This window comes from Haliotis cracherodii, unplaced genomic scaffold, assembly GCF_022045235.1.
Source record: "Haliotis cracherodii isolate W230 unplaced genomic scaffold, xgHalCrac1.p SCAF_20, whole genome shotgun sequence".
Classification (NCBI taxonomy): Eukaryota; Metazoa; Mollusca; class Gastropoda; order Lepetellida; family Haliotidae; genus Haliotis; species Haliotis cracherodii.
In genome coordinates, this window is record NW_027266276.1 from 3,725,400 (window position 1) to 3,743,507 (window position 18,108).

Below are 18,108 nucleotides of genomic sequence, written 5' to 3' on the forward strand. Positions count from 1 at the left end.
ATTAGCAAAGCTTCAACTTAGCGTCAATAGACATTTTCATAAATTCAAACAAGGTACTGATGTGATTGGATGCATTTCGCGAGTAAGACCCGTTTTATTACAACATATATCTTGATTATCGATCAGATCGTCTTCATTGGGCGCAGCCATTTTGTTTGAAGCAAATGCAAGTGATATGAGAGATGGAATCTGATTGGTCCATAGGAGGGACATACAAGGGACTTAATTGTAATAACCACAGGGGGCACTACAATCGAACCAAGAAATTCCGACCTAGTTCGGCATGAGCGGAAACTGGACTTTCACAGTCAGTTAACTCCCTTGCCTCGGGAAGATGGTAGATGAAGACATGTGACACCATGGCTATTCCTAACCCTCGTTTGCCAGTTCTCACCTTCTTGGTCCACGGCTCAGGTTTCCTGCCCATGTTGACGACAGGTCTTAGTGACGTCAATTTAGGCAGGAAGCGCAGGTAAGAGATCCCCAGGGCATGGCCGCTATCAAGTAGCTGCTCGACCTTCGTCTGTATCAGAGTGAGTGAGCGAGTGCAGAGTTTATTTAACACTCAGATATACATGTCATTCATATATTTATTTTATAGCATAATTTCACATTTCCTGAGTCGCTATTCTTATTACAGTGATCAAGGGAAATAAGAAATATTTATTTTGGCAATTCTAGGCATGTGAAATGTGGAAAATAATTTCTGGAAATTTGGGAACTGATGTTGTGCCTCAAGAAATCAGTAAAGAGCCACTCAGCAATACTGCAGCCACGTGATCCCGGCCTGTAGAGTGTCGAGTCTGGACCAGACGATGCAAGCCATGGGACACAATGACAAGCGATCTTCCAAAATCACCCGATTCACTTAGACGCATCTTACGAACAGAGTATAATGCTTGGGACCAGTTCTAGTCCCAGGTCTAAGAAAGTGATCTTTGCACAAAACAAATGTTTCTGTACTTGTTGTTGACCGCCTGATCCCTTTTGCTGTTGTACTCAACAAGCAGGGGATCGGGTTGCTGAAGACAAATCTTAATCGGTGTTCTATACATGCATGTAAACGAGGAGCTGGGAACGGCAGGGTGTTGCCTATGTAATGGAGGACACTAATGAGGGATATGATGTCTTTTACCTGTTTTATGAGGGATATTAACGAGGCGCAAGATGCCTTTTACCTGTATTATGAGGGATATTAACGAGGGGCAAGATGTCTTTTACTTGTATTATGAGGGATATAAACGAGTGGCAGGATGTCGTTTACCTGTATTACGAGGGATATTAACGAGGGCAAGATGTCTTTTACCTGTATTATGAGGGATATTAACGAGGCGCAAGATGTCGCTTACATGTATTATGAGGGATATTAACGAGACGCAAGATGTCTTTTACCTGTGTAATGAGGGTACATTAACGAGGCGTAGGATAGCGTTTACCTGTGTAATGAGGGTACATTAACGAGACGCAAGATGTCTTTTACCTGTGTAATGAGGGTACATTAAAGAGGCGTAGGATAGCGTTTACCTGTGTAATGAGGGATATTAACGAGACGCAAGATGTCTTTTACCTGTGTAATGAGGGTACATTAACGAGGTGTAGGATAGCGTTTACCTGTGTAATGAGGGTACATTAACGAGGTGTAGGATAGCGTTTACCTGTGTAATGAGGGTACATTAACGAGGTGTAGGATAGCGTTTACCTGTGTAATGAGGGTACATTAACGAGGTGTAGGATAGCGTTTACCTGTGTAACGGGGGACATCATCTTCCTCTGTCGCAGAGCTGAATGTCAACAGACAAGTACACAGAGAGTAAGTCTCACCACAATTAACAGATCAATCAACCTAAAACTTCACAAATGTCGAAAAGAGCTAAAAATTTTCCTTCCTGTCGAGTCTGTTCTTAGTCATGAAAACAATTCAAAGTAGGTAATCGTGGAAATGGTAGAGGTATAGCATTTCGACTTGTTTTTCTTTTAGATTTCATTCCTCACCCACCTCACATCATTGACCCTCTGTACCAACAGCAAAGAAAGACGGGTTGTGTGTTTCCTTCTTTCTGTACTTGATGAAACAGACTACATACCAGTCCTACTAAACATCCCTGCTTCATGTGATCACATCCATCAACAGCTTATGTACACAGATGCCCTGAACAATTCAACAGCAAAAAATACTAAAAAGCAGCTTCTGATAGTGCCTTGGTGTCACGACAGTCTAGTAGAACACGACAGTCTAGTAGAACATGACCTAGACAGTCTAGTAGATCACGACAGTCTAGTAGAACACAACAGTCTAGTAGAACACGACAGTCTAGTAGAACACGACAGTCTAGTAGAACACGACAGTCTAGTAGAACACGACAGTCTAGTAGAACACGATACTCTAGTAGAACATGACAGTCTAGTAGAACATGACAGTCTAGTAGAACATGACAGTCTAGTAGAACACAACAGTCTAGTAGAACACGACAGTCTAGTAGAACACGACAGTCTAGTAGAACACTGCAACCTTGTCAGAAGGTAAGGTGAGGTGAAATTGGGTTTAACGTCATGTCCAAGATTATTGCACTTATATTGCAACGTGCATGCACGTAGTGTGTGTGTGTGTCTGCTTTTGCTAGTCTGGACTGATGCCGATTTATAGTGCTAGGACACTGAGATACCATGCCGCAGTTTAACATGAATACCCCACTCAGACACAGTATACTGACTCTAAGCCGACCAGTCCTTGTCTTTAGGTATGACGCAGCCGGGGATCGAACCCTGGACCTTCTGCTCTCCAGGCGGATGCTCTTCCACTAGGCCACGGAGGTGGTCACCTCGTCAGAACCTATGTGATGACACGACCTTGGTGTTATGACAGTCTCGTAGAACACTGCAACCTTGTCAGAACCTACATGACATGACCTTGGTGTACTACAAGTTGGTTGGTTGGTTGGTTGGTTTGTTGTTTTACGCCACACTCAGCAATATTCCAGCTATATGACAGCGGTCTGTAAATAATCGAGTCTGGACCAGACAATCCAGTGATCCCGTTAGTCGCCTTTTACGACAAGCACAGCCACCTCTTCAGGCAAGCATGGGTTGCTGAAGACCTGTTCTACCCTGGATCTTCACGGGTCTGGTGTACTACAAGAGCAGAAAACAAGGTTACCATGGTTACCTGTGAGAGTTCTGGTGTGGAGCTGAATCCACACGCTCTTCCTGTAGTACACAACCCGGTTCCTGTAGATGTTGGTGTTTGTCACATAGAAGAATGCCTGAAAACAGGCAACACTCTGGGTTAGTGAGTGAGTGAGTGAGTGAGTGAGTGAGTGAGTGAGTGAGTGAGTGAGTGTGGTTTTACGCCACTTTTAGCAATATTCCAGCAATATTATGGCGGGGGACTCCGGAAATGGGCTTCAAACACTATACCCATGTGGGGAATCGAACCCGGGTCTTTGGTGCGACGAGTGAACGCTTTAACCACCAGGCTACCCGACCGCCCCCACTCCGGATTAATTATTCCATAATATGCATCAATTCCAAATATACTTTGCTATCCTCAAATATCTATTTTTAAGTTGAGAATGCCAAGGCATTTCCTCAGTGAGCCATACACATTATCCCTTGTCATGATGTCACAAAACACAAGGACAGAGTGAGTGAGTGAGTGAGTGAGTGAGTGAGGGGTTAACGCTGCTTTTAACAGTATTCCAGTAACTCGGCAGGGGGGAAACCCGAAATGATACAGGTCTCAGACGTTAACAACTTCGGTGAAACCCACGAGTACAGGTATGGTGCTGACAAACCTAGAAACATAATCGGGGCGAAACCGGGATTTGAACCCACAATCAAAGGTTTCTGGTGTGCCCAAGGGATGCAGCTCTGCACAGTGAATCACAGCGCCTTATATGATTGGGCCACCCATGCCGCCCACCACTTCAGAGCACCTACACACGTCAAATCTTCAGGTTGAAACAACCTATACTAAACTGATGTTTTCAGTGAAACCACATACAATGGGTCAGGTGAAAATGTTGTGTGGGTGTTATATATTGTAGCAGTCCTATGTGGGAATAGAACCAGTTATTTATCTGGACAGGCAAACACTGTAACCACTGGGCCATCCAACTGCCCACCTTGATGACAGGACAGATGAAATAGTTGAGCAGCCACCACAGCATCTGGGCCACTCGACGCACTTGGCAGGGATGTCCGCCCGGCTCACACTGTAGACACTTGTAGGACTTCACCTGGAGTGAGTGAGTGGTGAGTGAGTGAGTGGTGAGTGAGTGAGTGGTGAGTGAGTGAGTGAGTGAGTGAGTGAGTGAGTGAAGGGTGAGTGGTGAGTGAGTGAGTGAGTGAGTGAGAGTGGTGAGTGAGTGAGTGAGTGAGTTAGTGGGTAGGTTGGTATTTTAGTGAGTGATTGAGTGAGTGGATGGGTATTTCAGTGAGTGAGTGAGTGAGTGAGTGAGTGAGTGGGTAGGTGGGTATGTCAGAGAGTGAGTGAGTGAGTGGGTAAGTATTTCAGTCAGTCAGTGAGTGAGTGAGTGAGTGAGTGAGTGAGTGGGTAGGTGGGTATTTCAGTGAGTGAGTTGATGGATATTTCAGTGGGTGTGTGATAGTGAATGAGTCTTCACTCCACCTACATCACTGAGGACACCAAGACTTCTCTTCCCTTATTGTACAGGAAAACAACGAGGTAATGGTCCACTTCACACCACCATGAAGTCCTCACAGTGGAACCGAGTGAGTGAGTGAGTATGTTTTTTACGCTGCTTTGAGCAATATTCCAGCAATATCACAGCAGGGGACACCAGAAATGGGCTTCACACATTGTACCCATGTCGGGATTCGAACCTGCGTCTTCGACTTGACGAGCGAATGCTTTAACCACTAGGCTACTCGCCCCCACAGAGGAACTGACCTCTGTAACTGGATGTTAAAGTAACATAAAGATATAGCAAGCATGATACTTGGCAGCTGTCACAAAGAGCTCCACCTTCACGTCCTTCATGAGCTGTCCCAGGCAGTACTTCTCATGCTGCCCAAGGGACACAGCGTCCCCGAGATCTGCTCACAGGTCAAGGAGGGTTCTCTTCTTATACAGTTAGAGAGTGAGTATGGTTTTACGCCGCTTTTAGCAATATTCCAGCAATATCACGGCAGGGGACACCAGAAATGGGCTTCACACATTGTACCCATGTCGGGAATGGAACCCGGGTCTTCAGCGTGACGAGCGAATGCTTTCACCACTAGGCTACCCGACCGCCCCTCTCTTCCTATACAGAACTTCTGTGTTGCTTGTTCATCACTGACTCAGCACTACTCTATGTCAGATGTAAACGAGTCATCGGGAGATGACATATTCCCTGGTCTGGTGCGATTTCGGAAATGGAGTTTGGCTACTAAAACCCCCCTTGGTTCATTGCCATTGGATACCTTCGGTTCAGTGATGGAAACAATAACCCTGAGCAGTATTTTTCAATATCCCAAATCATCAAAGGCACCAGTTCACCACTTGACTGATCTGTATAGCAAGTTCATCGAGCAAAATTAGATATTCTGGTTTTCAAGTTCTGCTCCATGATCAAGCACTACCAACTTGTCATGAAAACATAAACGAACAAAAAGAACTCTCACATCATCAAAAGGCACCAGTTCACCAATTGACTGATCTGTATAGCAAGTTTCAACAAGAAATATTCCACAGTTTAGGAGTTCTGCTCTGGAAACAGAAAACGGACAGACATGCTGATCGCTACATCCTCGTCGGCGTGATGGGCACAAACTCCAAACAGCTACGCTACCCAACTGCCTCTGTTATAAGCCTGTATACATTAGGAAGCTATTGTCCCAGTTTCTGGCGTGTTGGAACCACATCATTGCTTTGTTGCATTACACCACACTCAGCAATATTCCAGCTAATCCATTCAGTCACCAGACCACCGGATCCATTGAGTCACCAGCCGACCGGATCCATTAAGTCACATGACCACCCGATCCATTAAGTCACCTGACCACCCGATCCATTAAGTCACCAGACCACCCGATCCATTAAGTCACCTGACCACCCGATCCATTAAGTCACCTGACCACCTGATCCATTATGTCACATGACCACCCGATCAATTAAGTCACCTGACCACCCAATCCATTAAGTCACCTGATCATCGGATCCATTTAGTCACCTGATCAACCGATCCATTAAGTCACATGACCACCCAATTCATTAAGTCACATGACCACCTGATCCATTAAGTCACCTGACCACCCGATCCATTAAGTCACATGACCACCCAATCCATTAAGTCACATGACCACCCGATCCATTAAATCACATGACCACCTGATCCATTAAGTCACCTGACCACCTGATCCATTAAGTCACATGACCACCTGATTCATTAAGTCACCTGACCACCTGATCCATTAAGTCACATGACCACCTGATCCATTAAGTCACATGGCCACCCGATCCATTTAGTCACCTGACCACCCAATTCATTAAGTCACCTGATGCTCGGGACTACTTCTAACTCGGAATCCAAAATGGGAGTAATAGTGTTTGTGACTATTGCAATACTCTTGTGACAGTTACACTTCTCCGGATCTTCTTTCTAACCCTCAGTTACATCTATGTGGAGTGATGGTTACACCTACATATGGAACTGTTTCAGGAACTACAGGATTACAGGAGGGAAGCTTGGGCTACCGGAAACCTAGATTTGGTGAGCTATTCTGTCCCCATCATGAAGTACTGGTGATCTATTCTGTCCCCATCATGAAGTACTGGTGATCTATTCTGTCCCCATCATGAAACACTGGTGATCTATTCTGTCCCCATCATGAAGTACTGGTGATCTATTCTGTCCCCATCATGAAGTACTGGTGAGCTATTCTGTCCCCATCATGAAGTACTGGTGAGCTATTCTGTCCCCATCATGAAGTACTGGTGATCTATTCTGTCCCCATCATGAAGTACTGGTCATCTATTCTGTCCCCATCATGAAGTACTGGTGATCTATTCTGTCCCCATCATGAAGTACTGGTGATCTATTCTGTCCCCATCATGAAACACTGGTGATCTATTCTGTCCCCATCATGAAGTACTGGTGATCTATTCTGTCCCCATCATGAAGTACTGGTCATCTATTCTGTCCCCAGCATGAAGAACTGGTCATCTATTCTGTCCCCATCATGAAGTACTGGTGATCTATTCTGTCCCCATCATGAAGTACTGGTGATCTATTCTGTCCCCATCATGAAGTACTGGTGATCTATTCTGTCCCCATCTTGAAGTACTGGTGATCTATTCTGTCCCCATCATGAAGTACTGGTGATCTATTCTGTCCCCATCATGAAGTACTGGTGATCTATTCTGTCCCCATCATGAAATACTGGTGATCTATTCTGTCCCCATCATGAAGTACTGGTGATCTATTCTGTCCCAGTCATGAAGTACTGGTGATCTATTCTGTCCCCATAATGAAGTACTGGTCATCTATTCTGTCCCCATCATGAAGTACTGGTGATCTATTCTGTCCCCATCATGAAGTACTGGTCATCTATTCTGTCCCCATCATGAAATACTGGTGATCTATTCTGTCCCCATCATTAAGTACTGGTGATCTATTCTGTCCCCATCATGAAACACTGGTAATCTATTCTGCTCTGGAACAACACTGGGTGTGACTAAGCTGGAGATACTATGGACAATGGACACCCAAAATGCCACCTCGGAAGACAAGGATACGCTTGAAGAAAACCTTTCTGTTGTGATCGTCCCCGAACATCTCCAGCGGAATGACCTTGATACAAAGTGCCCGCAAGAAGAGGAACACCTGAAATAAGATATGTGTTAAAACCCATAAATATCATGAAGGCTTGTTTTCAGAAAAAACATCAACTTCAATGAACGTGCGTTCTTTCAGTTTCTTTTACCAATTATTTACACCAAGTCATCAGGATTCGAAACCACACTGCCAGAGTGAGGCACCTAATCGCCAGCACACAAAGTCAGGGATCTAGCCCACAAAATGGAAATATGATGTAGACAAGGTTAGAAACTAACAGTTTTTGTCCACTAGTCCTTATAATGATAACATATAGCAAAACCCTTGAGAAGGGCAAATTTCTACTAGTCCTTATGATACCTTTACCATTGGGCAGTTTGGCAAGGACTATAGGACTAGTGCCAATTCCTAACGCTGTGTAGACGACCAGTTGTCGTACTTCCATTCTGTGGATGCTGGTGTGGTAACAAGGAGCTGACTAGGGTAACACTATAACAATAAGATAATCAAGATGTGCACCGACTGGGTACAGACAATGGAACACCGGGGGAGTCACCTGTCTGTGAGGGGTGAAGTCGTCCAGCAGTTGGCCTGTGGTCAGCTTCCTGCAGCCTGACCTCTTCAGGGATGGGACGTCTGACCTTGTCCCTGCAGCACCTGGAGTGAGTGAGTGAGTGAGTGAGCTTTTCACTGAGTGAGTTAGTCAGTGAGTGAGTGAGTCAGCGAGCTTTTTGGTGAGGGAGCTTTCTGGTGAGTGTGTAAGCGAGTGAGTGGGTGAGTTTTTTGGTAAGTGTGTGAGCGAGCGAGTGAGTGAGTGAGTGAGTGAGTGAGTGAGTGAGTGAGTGAATGAGCGGGTTTAGTGAGTGGTTGGTGGGTGGAAGGGTTGTGGTTGGGTGAGTGAGAACTGGACCAAAAGTTAAAACCACATACAACATCCTCGCCAATCTGAGTTCAAAAACAGAAAAATTAAACCTTAGCTCCGATTTTCTCCATTTCTCCAAATTGAGATTCATACCTCTCTTGAAGACAGGAGCAGACAACCTTGGTATTCTGTCAGATGACCTTGATCTTTTAACCATTTGTGACTTTGTTCTACAGTAGTGGTTGAGCAGTGATCTGTATCGACATTTCCTGGAGCGAGAATATTCAGTCATTGTCTTTAATCATTGCGGAGACATATTTGTTGTTTAAAGTCACATTAAGCAACAATCAAGCTATTTGAGGCAGTCTGTAAATAGTCAAGTCTTAACCAGATAATCCAGGTATTGATGTGATGAACAATGAGCCACAGGGTCAGGGTATCATGGGGTAGTGTGACACACGCAACCAAGTCAGCGAGACCCATGAAGATCTGGGGTAGAATAGGTCTTCAGCTACCAATGCTTGCCGTAAAAGGCGACTAACTGGATCGGGTGGTCAGACTCGCTAGCGAGACTTGGTTGATGCATGTCATCGATCCCAATTGCGTGGATCGATGCTCATGATGTCAATCACTGGAATGTCTGGTCCAGGCTCGATTATTTACAGACCGCCGTCATATAGCTGGAATACTGCTTTTTGGCGGCGTTAAACAACAACAAACAAACAAACATGGTCAGCGAACAATAACCCCCAACCTGTCATGTTACCTGGTACGACCAGCGTAGGTAGCTATGGGGGAGAGGGACAATTAAAGCTCTGAGAACTTGGCTAACCACAACCCTGAAATATAAACTGCTCCCAAACCCTCGCCTGTGGTTCTGTAGTTCTGTATGATCTGCTCACACAGAGGATAAATTTGTGCTGAGTGTGTGTCAGGGATGTCCTCCGACTTCGTCCTCCCGGGTCTCATGGGACGACCACCACCAACAACCCCTGAAATATGAACTGCTCCCCAACCCTTGCCTGTGGTTCTGCTGACACAGAGGACCAATTTGTGTTGTGTGTGTGTCACGGATGTCCTCCGACTTCGTCCTCCCAGGTCTCACGGGACGACCACCACCAACAACCCCTGAAATATGAACTGCTTCCCAACCCTTGCCTGTGGTTCTGCTGACACAGAGGACCAATTTGTGTTCTGTGTGTGTCAGGGATGTCCTCCGACTTCGTCCTGCCGGGTCTCACGGGACGACCACCACCAACAACCCCTGAAATATGAACTGCTTCCCAACCCTTGCTGGTGGATGTCCTTTCTTGTTGGTCCAAAAATATTTTTTTCGCTCCTCCTTTCAGAGACAAAATCGACCGTCAGACAGCAGCAAACAAATATTGTCGCTAACCAAAATCCCCAACCTCCCAAAATAATAAATGGTCCATCCATAAAGCTGTGTATGAAAGAATCCCTTACCTGTGGTTCTGTATGATCTGCTGACACAGAGGACCAATGTGTGTTGTGTGTGTGTCAGCTGTGTCCTCCAACTCCGTCCTCTCCGGGACACACAGGACGACACGGGTGTGATGGAGGATCTGGTCACTGAGGCAGGTGCCCCCCTCCACAGACGGCTCCAGGCCACTCAGACAGACTGCAGCAGGTACATCACTTACACTCACATCATTCAATGTTACAACATGGCGCTATTACCGTAATTTGATTTACTTAATACATTTGTAATTGGGCTGTGACGAGTCCAAATTTACTACCCGGGTACCCTACCCCCTATTACCCGACCCTACCCAGGTACCCGTTTTAGGTGTCAAGATTTGGGATTTTTTTTGTCTTTTCGGGAATAATTTTACTGCAGCCCTGGCAAAAACTATTCAGATACATGTATCAAACGATCAGATCATGTGTACACTGAAGGTGACTGAAGTTTTATCTTTAATCAAACATGTACAAGTCAAAAGGAATGTGTTCATCGCCAGAAAGAAATGTGAACATTAGCGACTTGTAGTGTAATCACTGAGTTACAGTGAATTTTTGTCATTAAACAAAATCCGTGACTAACCACGGGTCCGGGTAGTCCTGTGGGTACCTGGGTCCTACTCAGGACCCATCCGACCTGCGTTACCTGTCCCAGGTAACATTGATAACGTATCAAATTTATGAATGAATGAATGAATGAGTATGGTTTTAGGCCGCTTTTAGCAATATTCCAGCAATATCATGGCAGGGGACACCAGAAATGGGCTTCACACATTGTACTAATGTGGGGAATCGAACCCAGGTCTTCAGCGTGAGGAGCGAACGCTTTAACCACTAGGCTACCTGAGCGCCCCTTATATTTATGAAGTAAGCAGGAACTTCTATGTAAGTATTCATGGGTGGTGGAGGAATGAAGTGGACACAAACTCCTGAAGTACTGACGATGCTTTACAACTGATTCCAACTGTGACCCTTGGGCATCCATGCATGTACGGAGAAAGTAGGAATGGTGGCAGCAGACCACTGACCACAATACATCTGACCAATCAGGACATGAGTTTTAGCTTACAAGACTTGGGAAGATGTTCTCGTAGATCTTTACTGTACATCATGATATGGCGAGGGGTCGTCATGTGGAAACTGAAACACAATCATTTGAAGACACTACTAACCAATGTGAGTGAGTGAGTGAGTGAGTGAGTGAGTGAGTGAGTGAGTGAGTGAGTGAGTGAGTATGGTTTAATGCCACACTCAGCAATATTACAGCTATATGACGGCCGTCTGGACAAGACAATCCAGTGATTGACATCATGAGCATCGATCCACGCAATTGGGATACGATGACATGCATCAACCAAGTCAGCGAGTCTGACCATCCAATCCTGGAGAGTAAATAAGTGAGTATCATTGATTATCAATGTATCACATAACGTATCGATTCATATTGTAATTATGTTATATTTTTCAAAAAGAAATATTTATGATTTCTTGGAATAACCCGGACTTGAAACTACTCAGATTAGTGTTACCTTACTGCTTATCATAAAACAAAATGTTGAAATTTATTAGATACTGCCATTAGAACAAGCCAAATTCAACAATTCAAATTTCAGATCAGAACTGTCATACCTAGAGCTTGTAGATCAATATTGACAAGCTTATTTATCATTCAAAACTTGCTTCCACAGGATATGTCACTTGGGTGAGATCAAGAGCTTTCTCCTAGGAGATATCGCTACAATGAAACTGCATCACAATGATTTGCAGGCCATTGTGACATCACTGGTTACCATGACATCAACATCTCTGCCACTGCTTGTTAGCAGTAGGTTTCAAACTCAAGAAACTCGTTATTAATGTTCACAAACTTAAAAAGTTGGGAGGCTGATTTTGGAGGATAAATGGAATCTCACCTGAGCTTCTTCTGAGATGAAATATATCAAGACTCGCTGATAAACATCAAATTTCCTTGTCAAGACATGGATATTTTCAACTTTTATCAACTCATCTTGACATATTTGTCTCGGAGTTAGTGAGTGAGTTGGGTTTAACGCCGCTTTTAACAGTATTCCAGTTATATCACGGCGTGTCAGCTTAATGTGGGAGAAAAGCCCGAAGTGATGTTGGTCCCAGACGTTCACCACTTCGGTGAAACCCAACAGCACGGGTATGGTGCTGACAAACCTAGAAACATAACTCTCCACAGCGAATCGCGGTGCCTTAGACGACTGGGCCACCCTTATTTGTCTCGGAAGACACTCAGGTGAGATTCTCCATTTGTCTTCTTATTTGCTACCCAAACGTAGAAGCCTGCCAACCAAGCCAGGGAACCTGAGACTCACTCAAAGGGGTTGAACGTCTTTGATCCCCCCGCGTTTTCACCTCTCCGTCGGGCCTTCTTCCCATCATTACTTCCCTCGTTTTCCTTGTCTCTCTTTCTCTTCAACCCAGTCTGTGTCTTTACAACAGGTGTGGTCGGGACATGACGCTTCTTGGGAGTTCCCAAATCTGTAATTTCTTCAACGTGATTAGTTAGGCTCAATGGTAAGAAAACAATGTGAGATTACTACTGTTAAATATTCGTAGGAAGTATTCTGCTGATTTTGTCAAATGACGTGTGTCTCACTGGGTGGATGAACAAGACAGATACCCAGCCAGGCGTGACAGTACAAACTGTGTCAGGTCACAAGTTGAGAATAACATATTATTTGGAAAGAATGGGCAGAACATGTGGGAAATCAAACCCTGGTCTTAGCTTTACCCAATGGGCCACCTAACAGCTCCTTTAGTGAGTGAGTATGGTTCTATAACGCTTTTAGCAATATTCCAGCAATATCACAGCGGGGGCACCAGAAATGGGCTTCACACATTGTACCCATGTGGGGAATCGAACCCTGGTCTTCGGCATGACAAGCGAACGCAGTCCCTTGAAGTCTTAAGGCATGTCTGAATTATGGTTTTACCTGATTTTGTTTTCTTTGGAAAGTGATGATTCTTTGTAACTTTGTTCTTCCGGCAGACTGGTTTAATAATCAAAGACTTCCCGCTGTCACAGGGCCACAGCTCGTACACAGGCACACCTAGGACAGACAGAAACTTGGGTCCTTAAGTTTTCAAAATTTCGACAAATGGTGAATATATTAATAACGTAATACACCATAAGCAGCAGAAATTGAGCGACATCAAGTGTATCGTCACCAGTGGTTGATAGCATGAACGATCCAGGCTATGGGTACGATTACACACAATCAGCCAGGTCATGCTTTGTGAAAACCTGTGTCGTCTCTTAGGACAAGTGTGAGGTTTAGAGGACTAATTCTGAGGATTGTGAGAATATGCGGGAAATACTAAACTTAACCCACCTGTTCGTAAAATAGACATTTCTGAGGTTTGATTCTATTGAGGGAGTCATCATTATTAAAATTTGGGTTAATATTTTTAAAGTTTGTACATTTTATCAACACCCTTTAAGAGCCTGTACATAATGTTGATATCTCATATTAGAAATAAACAACCCCGGTTGTTGATTATCATACAATAAAACACTGTAGGGAGAATAATTAACTCGGGTCTGGGCCCACAATGGTTGACCCTCCCTGCAATGTTTTATTGTACGAGAAACAACACCTACTTGTCATTTATTCCTAACGTATGTAACACATTGCCAACATATAGTCACCATGATGAGACAGGATTTACGAGATTCAGAGCAAGCAAACCAGTTGACAGGGTACAAACCATCAGGGAGAATAACCTAAAAACAACCCAACACCAGTCCACAAATTAAGTAATTCAACTGAGTCCTGAGGATATTTTCTGGACTTGGCCAACAGACCAGATCTAGTGTTAGTGTCACTGTCATCCCAGGATGTGTAGTGACCACAGTCCAGTCCCTGGGATTAAACTGGGTAGAAATCACGGCAAGCACCTGTCAGCTGGACGTAGTTGGAGGGTGGGACAAGGTAGAACACACTGGTACGCTCCAGGAGCAGTGACATCAGCTGGTCTCCGATCCTGCAACACACAGTCATCTTAAAGCCACCACAACCTGCTAGTCAGTGGTTGATGTAGTCAAGAGGGACAGGCCTCATTTCATAAAGCAGTCTTAGCGTTTCAACTGTTGGAAATCTGTTGAGGTATGTGAGGTACAATCATCTTAGCACCAGCCTGTCTTCCAGGGGCTACTGGACCTACTCTAACCCTGGTACCGTGTTCACGGACCTACTCTAACCCTGGTTCTGTGTTCACGGACCTACTCTAACCCTGGTACTGTGTTCACGGACCTACTCTAACCTTGGTACTGTGTTCACGGACCTACTCTCACCCTGGTACTGTGTTCATGGACCTACTCTAACCCTGGTACTGTGTTCACGGACCTAGCAGCAGTGTCTTCTAGGGGCTACTGGACCAATTCTGACCCTGGTACTGTGTTCACGGACCTAGCTGCAGAGTCTTCTAGGGGCTACTGGACCTACTCTAAGCCTGGTACTGTGTTCAAGGACCTACTCTAACCCTGGTACTGTGTTCACTGACCTACTCTAACCCTGGTACTGTGTTCACGGACCTACTCTAACCCTGGTACTGTGTTCACGGATCTACTCTAACCCTGGTACCATGTTCGCAGACCTACTCTAACCCTGGTACTGTGTTCATGGACCTACTCTAACCCTGGTACTGTGTTCACGGATCTACTCTAACCCTGGTACTGTGTTCACGGACCTAGACAGCAGTGTCTTCTAGGGGCTACTGGATCTATTTCGACCCTGGTACTGTGTTCACGGACCTAGCAGCAGTGTCTTCTAGGGGCTACTGGATCTATTTTGACCCTGGTACTGTGTTCACGGACCTAGCAGCAGTGTCTTCTAGGGGCTACTGGATCTATTTTGACCCTGGTACTGTGTTCACGGACCTAGACAGCAGTGTCTTCCAGGGGCTGTACTGGAGTCGGTTGAATGCACTGTTCGGGAACCTGTACTCCAAACTGGGCATGTGACTGATGTGTGCCTTCGGGTTGTCAGACATCTGCAATACAGAGAAACCTTGTACGTTTGGCGCTTGTTAATCCCAGATGTGACAATTGTGCGTCAGTCACAGTTATACAGTAAAACCACATTAGTCTGGCTCTTGTTAATCTGAAATCAGACAATCACATAAAGGGAACTTTACACATATACAAAGGACAGTGCTCCTTTATAACATCGATTCACAAACTGGAAATTTGGAAATCTGGGCGAATTTACTCAGATATCCAATGGTCTGTCCCTTACTCACTCATTTCAGTGAGTGAGTGAGTTGGGTTAAACGACGCTTTTAGCAGTATTCCAGTGGCATGTCAGCTTAATGTGGAAGGAAAGCCCTAAGCGATGCAGGTATGAGATGTTTACCACTTAAGTGAAACCCACGATCATGGGTATGGTGCTGACAAACCTAGAAACATGCGAATTGTGGCGCCCTAGACTGGGCCTCTCGTGCCCCCCACTCATTTGAAGTAAATACCAAATCTTAACTGATTTAGGGGCATCATCTGTTGCCATGATGACAAGGACAAACGTAGCAATAACAGCCCAAGTAAAGTGAGCTAAATAAACTACTTACAGCTCCAAATCCAAGTGTAAGAACGTTGTTTACATTCTTTCGTCTCAGCCTCTGCAACCAGAATATATGTGAGTGTGTTTGTTGTTTAACGCCACTCCCCGCAATATTCCAGCTATAGTTTGGCAGCATGTAAATAATTGAATCTGCACAAGACATTCCAGTGATTGATATCATGAGCAACAATCCACGCTGTCGGGGTACAATGACACACAATCAGCCAAGTCACCGAATCTGACTACTCGATCCATTAAGACACATCTTACGACCAGCACAGGTTGCTAGGCACCAATTCCAACCTGGAATACCCAAACAGTTTATCACAGAATGGACCCTTAAATAAACTTTACGTTCTGATCTGAAAACTATGCAACTAATTATTACCTTGAACAGATTTTGTTTTGTTTTTTGTATAACGCCGCACTCAGCAATATTCCAGCTATATGACAGCGGTCTGTAAATAATCACATCTGGGCCAGACAATCCAGTGATTAACATCATGAGCATCGATCCACACAATTGGGATACGATGATATGCATCAACCAATCAGTGTGACTCACCACCTGATCAGATAAGTCGCCTCTTCTGACAAGCATAGTTGCCTTTTACAGCAAGCATGGGGTGCTGACGACCTATTCTACCCTGGATCTTCATGGGTCACCTTGAACCGAACCCATACATCAAAGCGATGTTCCTTGCTCGATAAACTAATTTCTTTTGTAAACAAACATGGCTGCAAATCATTAGGCACTATAAATTAATACATACTGATCAAGAATAATCTAAAACATTAACTGTCACTCTTTGTTAGATTTTTGAAGTTGTATGTATTCATGGTTGTAATTGCTCAAAGATGGACCAGTAGGTCCAAGAAAAGTAGTTTACTATTCTTACATTCTGATTGTGGTCTTTTGTTCTGGTCATTCAAATTCATATACAAAAAAAAAATTCATCTAGTCTTACAATTAATCAATTATTGCAGATTAATCACTGATTAGAATCAGTCATAACAACTTTACTTGGTAAAACTGACCTCGATGACCCTGAGGATGACCTCACGCTGGTGCGAGACTTGACTGAGGCTGGTGGGGAGTTGTCCCCCCTGACTCTCCATCTCCGCCACCAGGGTGTTGTGTAGAAAGTTCACATATCTGAAATAGGAGTAAACACTCACTGCCACCACTTGCTCCAACCTTGCACTCCTCATACTTTACAAATTCATCTTTGTCCAACCTACTGACCCAGATGTGGAGCTAGTCAAACACATTTACCTTCATGGTCACCATCGTGGAAAGACACCAAGCCATCTATGTCAATCCTTTTGACACAGCTTATCAAACATCCTAACCAGGGATAGCCCCATCGTGGACCAGCACCAGTCCGTCTTTGTCAATCTTACTGACCAAGATGGTCAAACACACTCACCCTGGGGGGTCGCCATCGTGGACCAGCGCCAGTCCATCTATGTCCATCCTACTGACCCAGATGGTCAAACACACTCACCCCGAGGGGTCGCGATCATGGACCAGCACCAGTCTGTCTTTGTCCACTCTACTGACCCAGATGGTCAAACACACTCTCCTTGAAGGGTCGCGATCATGGACCAGCACCAGTCTATGTCCATCCTACTGACCCAGATGGTCAAACACACTCACCCCGGTGGGTCGCCATCGTGGACCAGCACCAGTCCGTCTATGTCAATCTTACTGACCAAGATGGTCAAACACACTCACCCCGGGGGGTAGCCATTGTGGACCAGCACCAGTCCGTCTTTGTCCATCCTACTGACCCAGATGGTCAAACACACTCACCCTGGGGGGTCGCCATTGTGGACCAGCACCAGTCCGTCTATGTCAATCTTACTGACCAAGATGGTCAAACACACTCACCCCGGGGGGTAGCCATTGTGGACCAGCACCAGTCCGTCTATGTCAATTTTACTCACCAAGAAGGTCAAACACACTCACCCTGGGGGGTCGCCATCGTGGACCAGCACCAGTCCGTCTATGTCAATCTTACTGACCAAGATGGTCAAACACACTCACCCTGGGGTTCGCCATCGTGGACCAGCACCAGTCCATCTATGTCAATCTTACTGACCAAGATGGTCAAACACACTCACCCCGGGAGGTCGCCATTGTGGACCAGCACCAGTCCATCTTTGTCCATCCTACTGACTCAGATGGTCAAACACACTCACCCCGAGGGGTCGCGATCATGGACCAGCACCAAGCTGTCTTTGTCCACCCTACTGACCAAGATGGTCAAACACACTCACCCCAGGGGGTCGCCATCGTGGACCAGCACCAGTCCGTCTATGTCAATCTTACTGACCCAGATGGTCAAACACACTCACCCCGAGGGGTCGCGTTCATGGACCAGCACCAGTCCATCTA

General features: G+C 45.2%; 1 protein-coding gene across 1 annotated transcript in view; it reads right to left on the reverse strand.

The window, feature by feature from the left end:
* The window catches only part of LOC139470294 (telomerase reverse transcriptase-like), a 72,040-nt gene that overhangs the window by 20,889 nt on the left and 33,043 nt on the right, over positions 1-18,108 (reverse strand). The window contains exons 3-18 of the mRNA XM_071252654.1: positions 16,746-16,863; positions 15,715-15,765; positions 15,029-15,141; positions 14,048-14,133; positions 13,083-13,199; positions 12,462-12,636; positions 11,189-11,259; positions 10,105-10,279; positions 8,794-8,909; positions 8,335-8,435; positions 7,739-7,826; positions 4,985-5,058; positions 4,122-4,235; positions 3,164-3,260; positions 1,744-1,781; positions 395-523 (exon numbers count right to left, since the gene is read on the reverse strand). Of these exons, the coding sequence (XP_071108755.1) occupies positions 395-523; positions 1,744-1,781; positions 3,164-3,260; positions 4,122-4,235; positions 4,985-5,058; positions 7,739-7,826; positions 8,335-8,435; positions 8,794-8,909; positions 10,105-10,279; positions 11,189-11,259; positions 12,462-12,636; positions 13,083-13,199; positions 14,048-14,133; positions 15,029-15,141; positions 15,715-15,765; positions 16,746-16,863 (1,663 nt within the window). The remainder of the gene's footprint in view (positions 1-394; positions 524-1,743; positions 1,782-3,163; positions 3,261-4,121; positions 4,236-4,984; positions 5,059-7,738; positions 7,827-8,334; positions 8,436-8,793; positions 8,910-10,104; positions 10,280-11,188; positions 11,260-12,461; positions 12,637-13,082; positions 13,200-14,047; positions 14,134-15,028; positions 15,142-15,714; positions 15,766-16,745; positions 16,864-18,108) is intronic.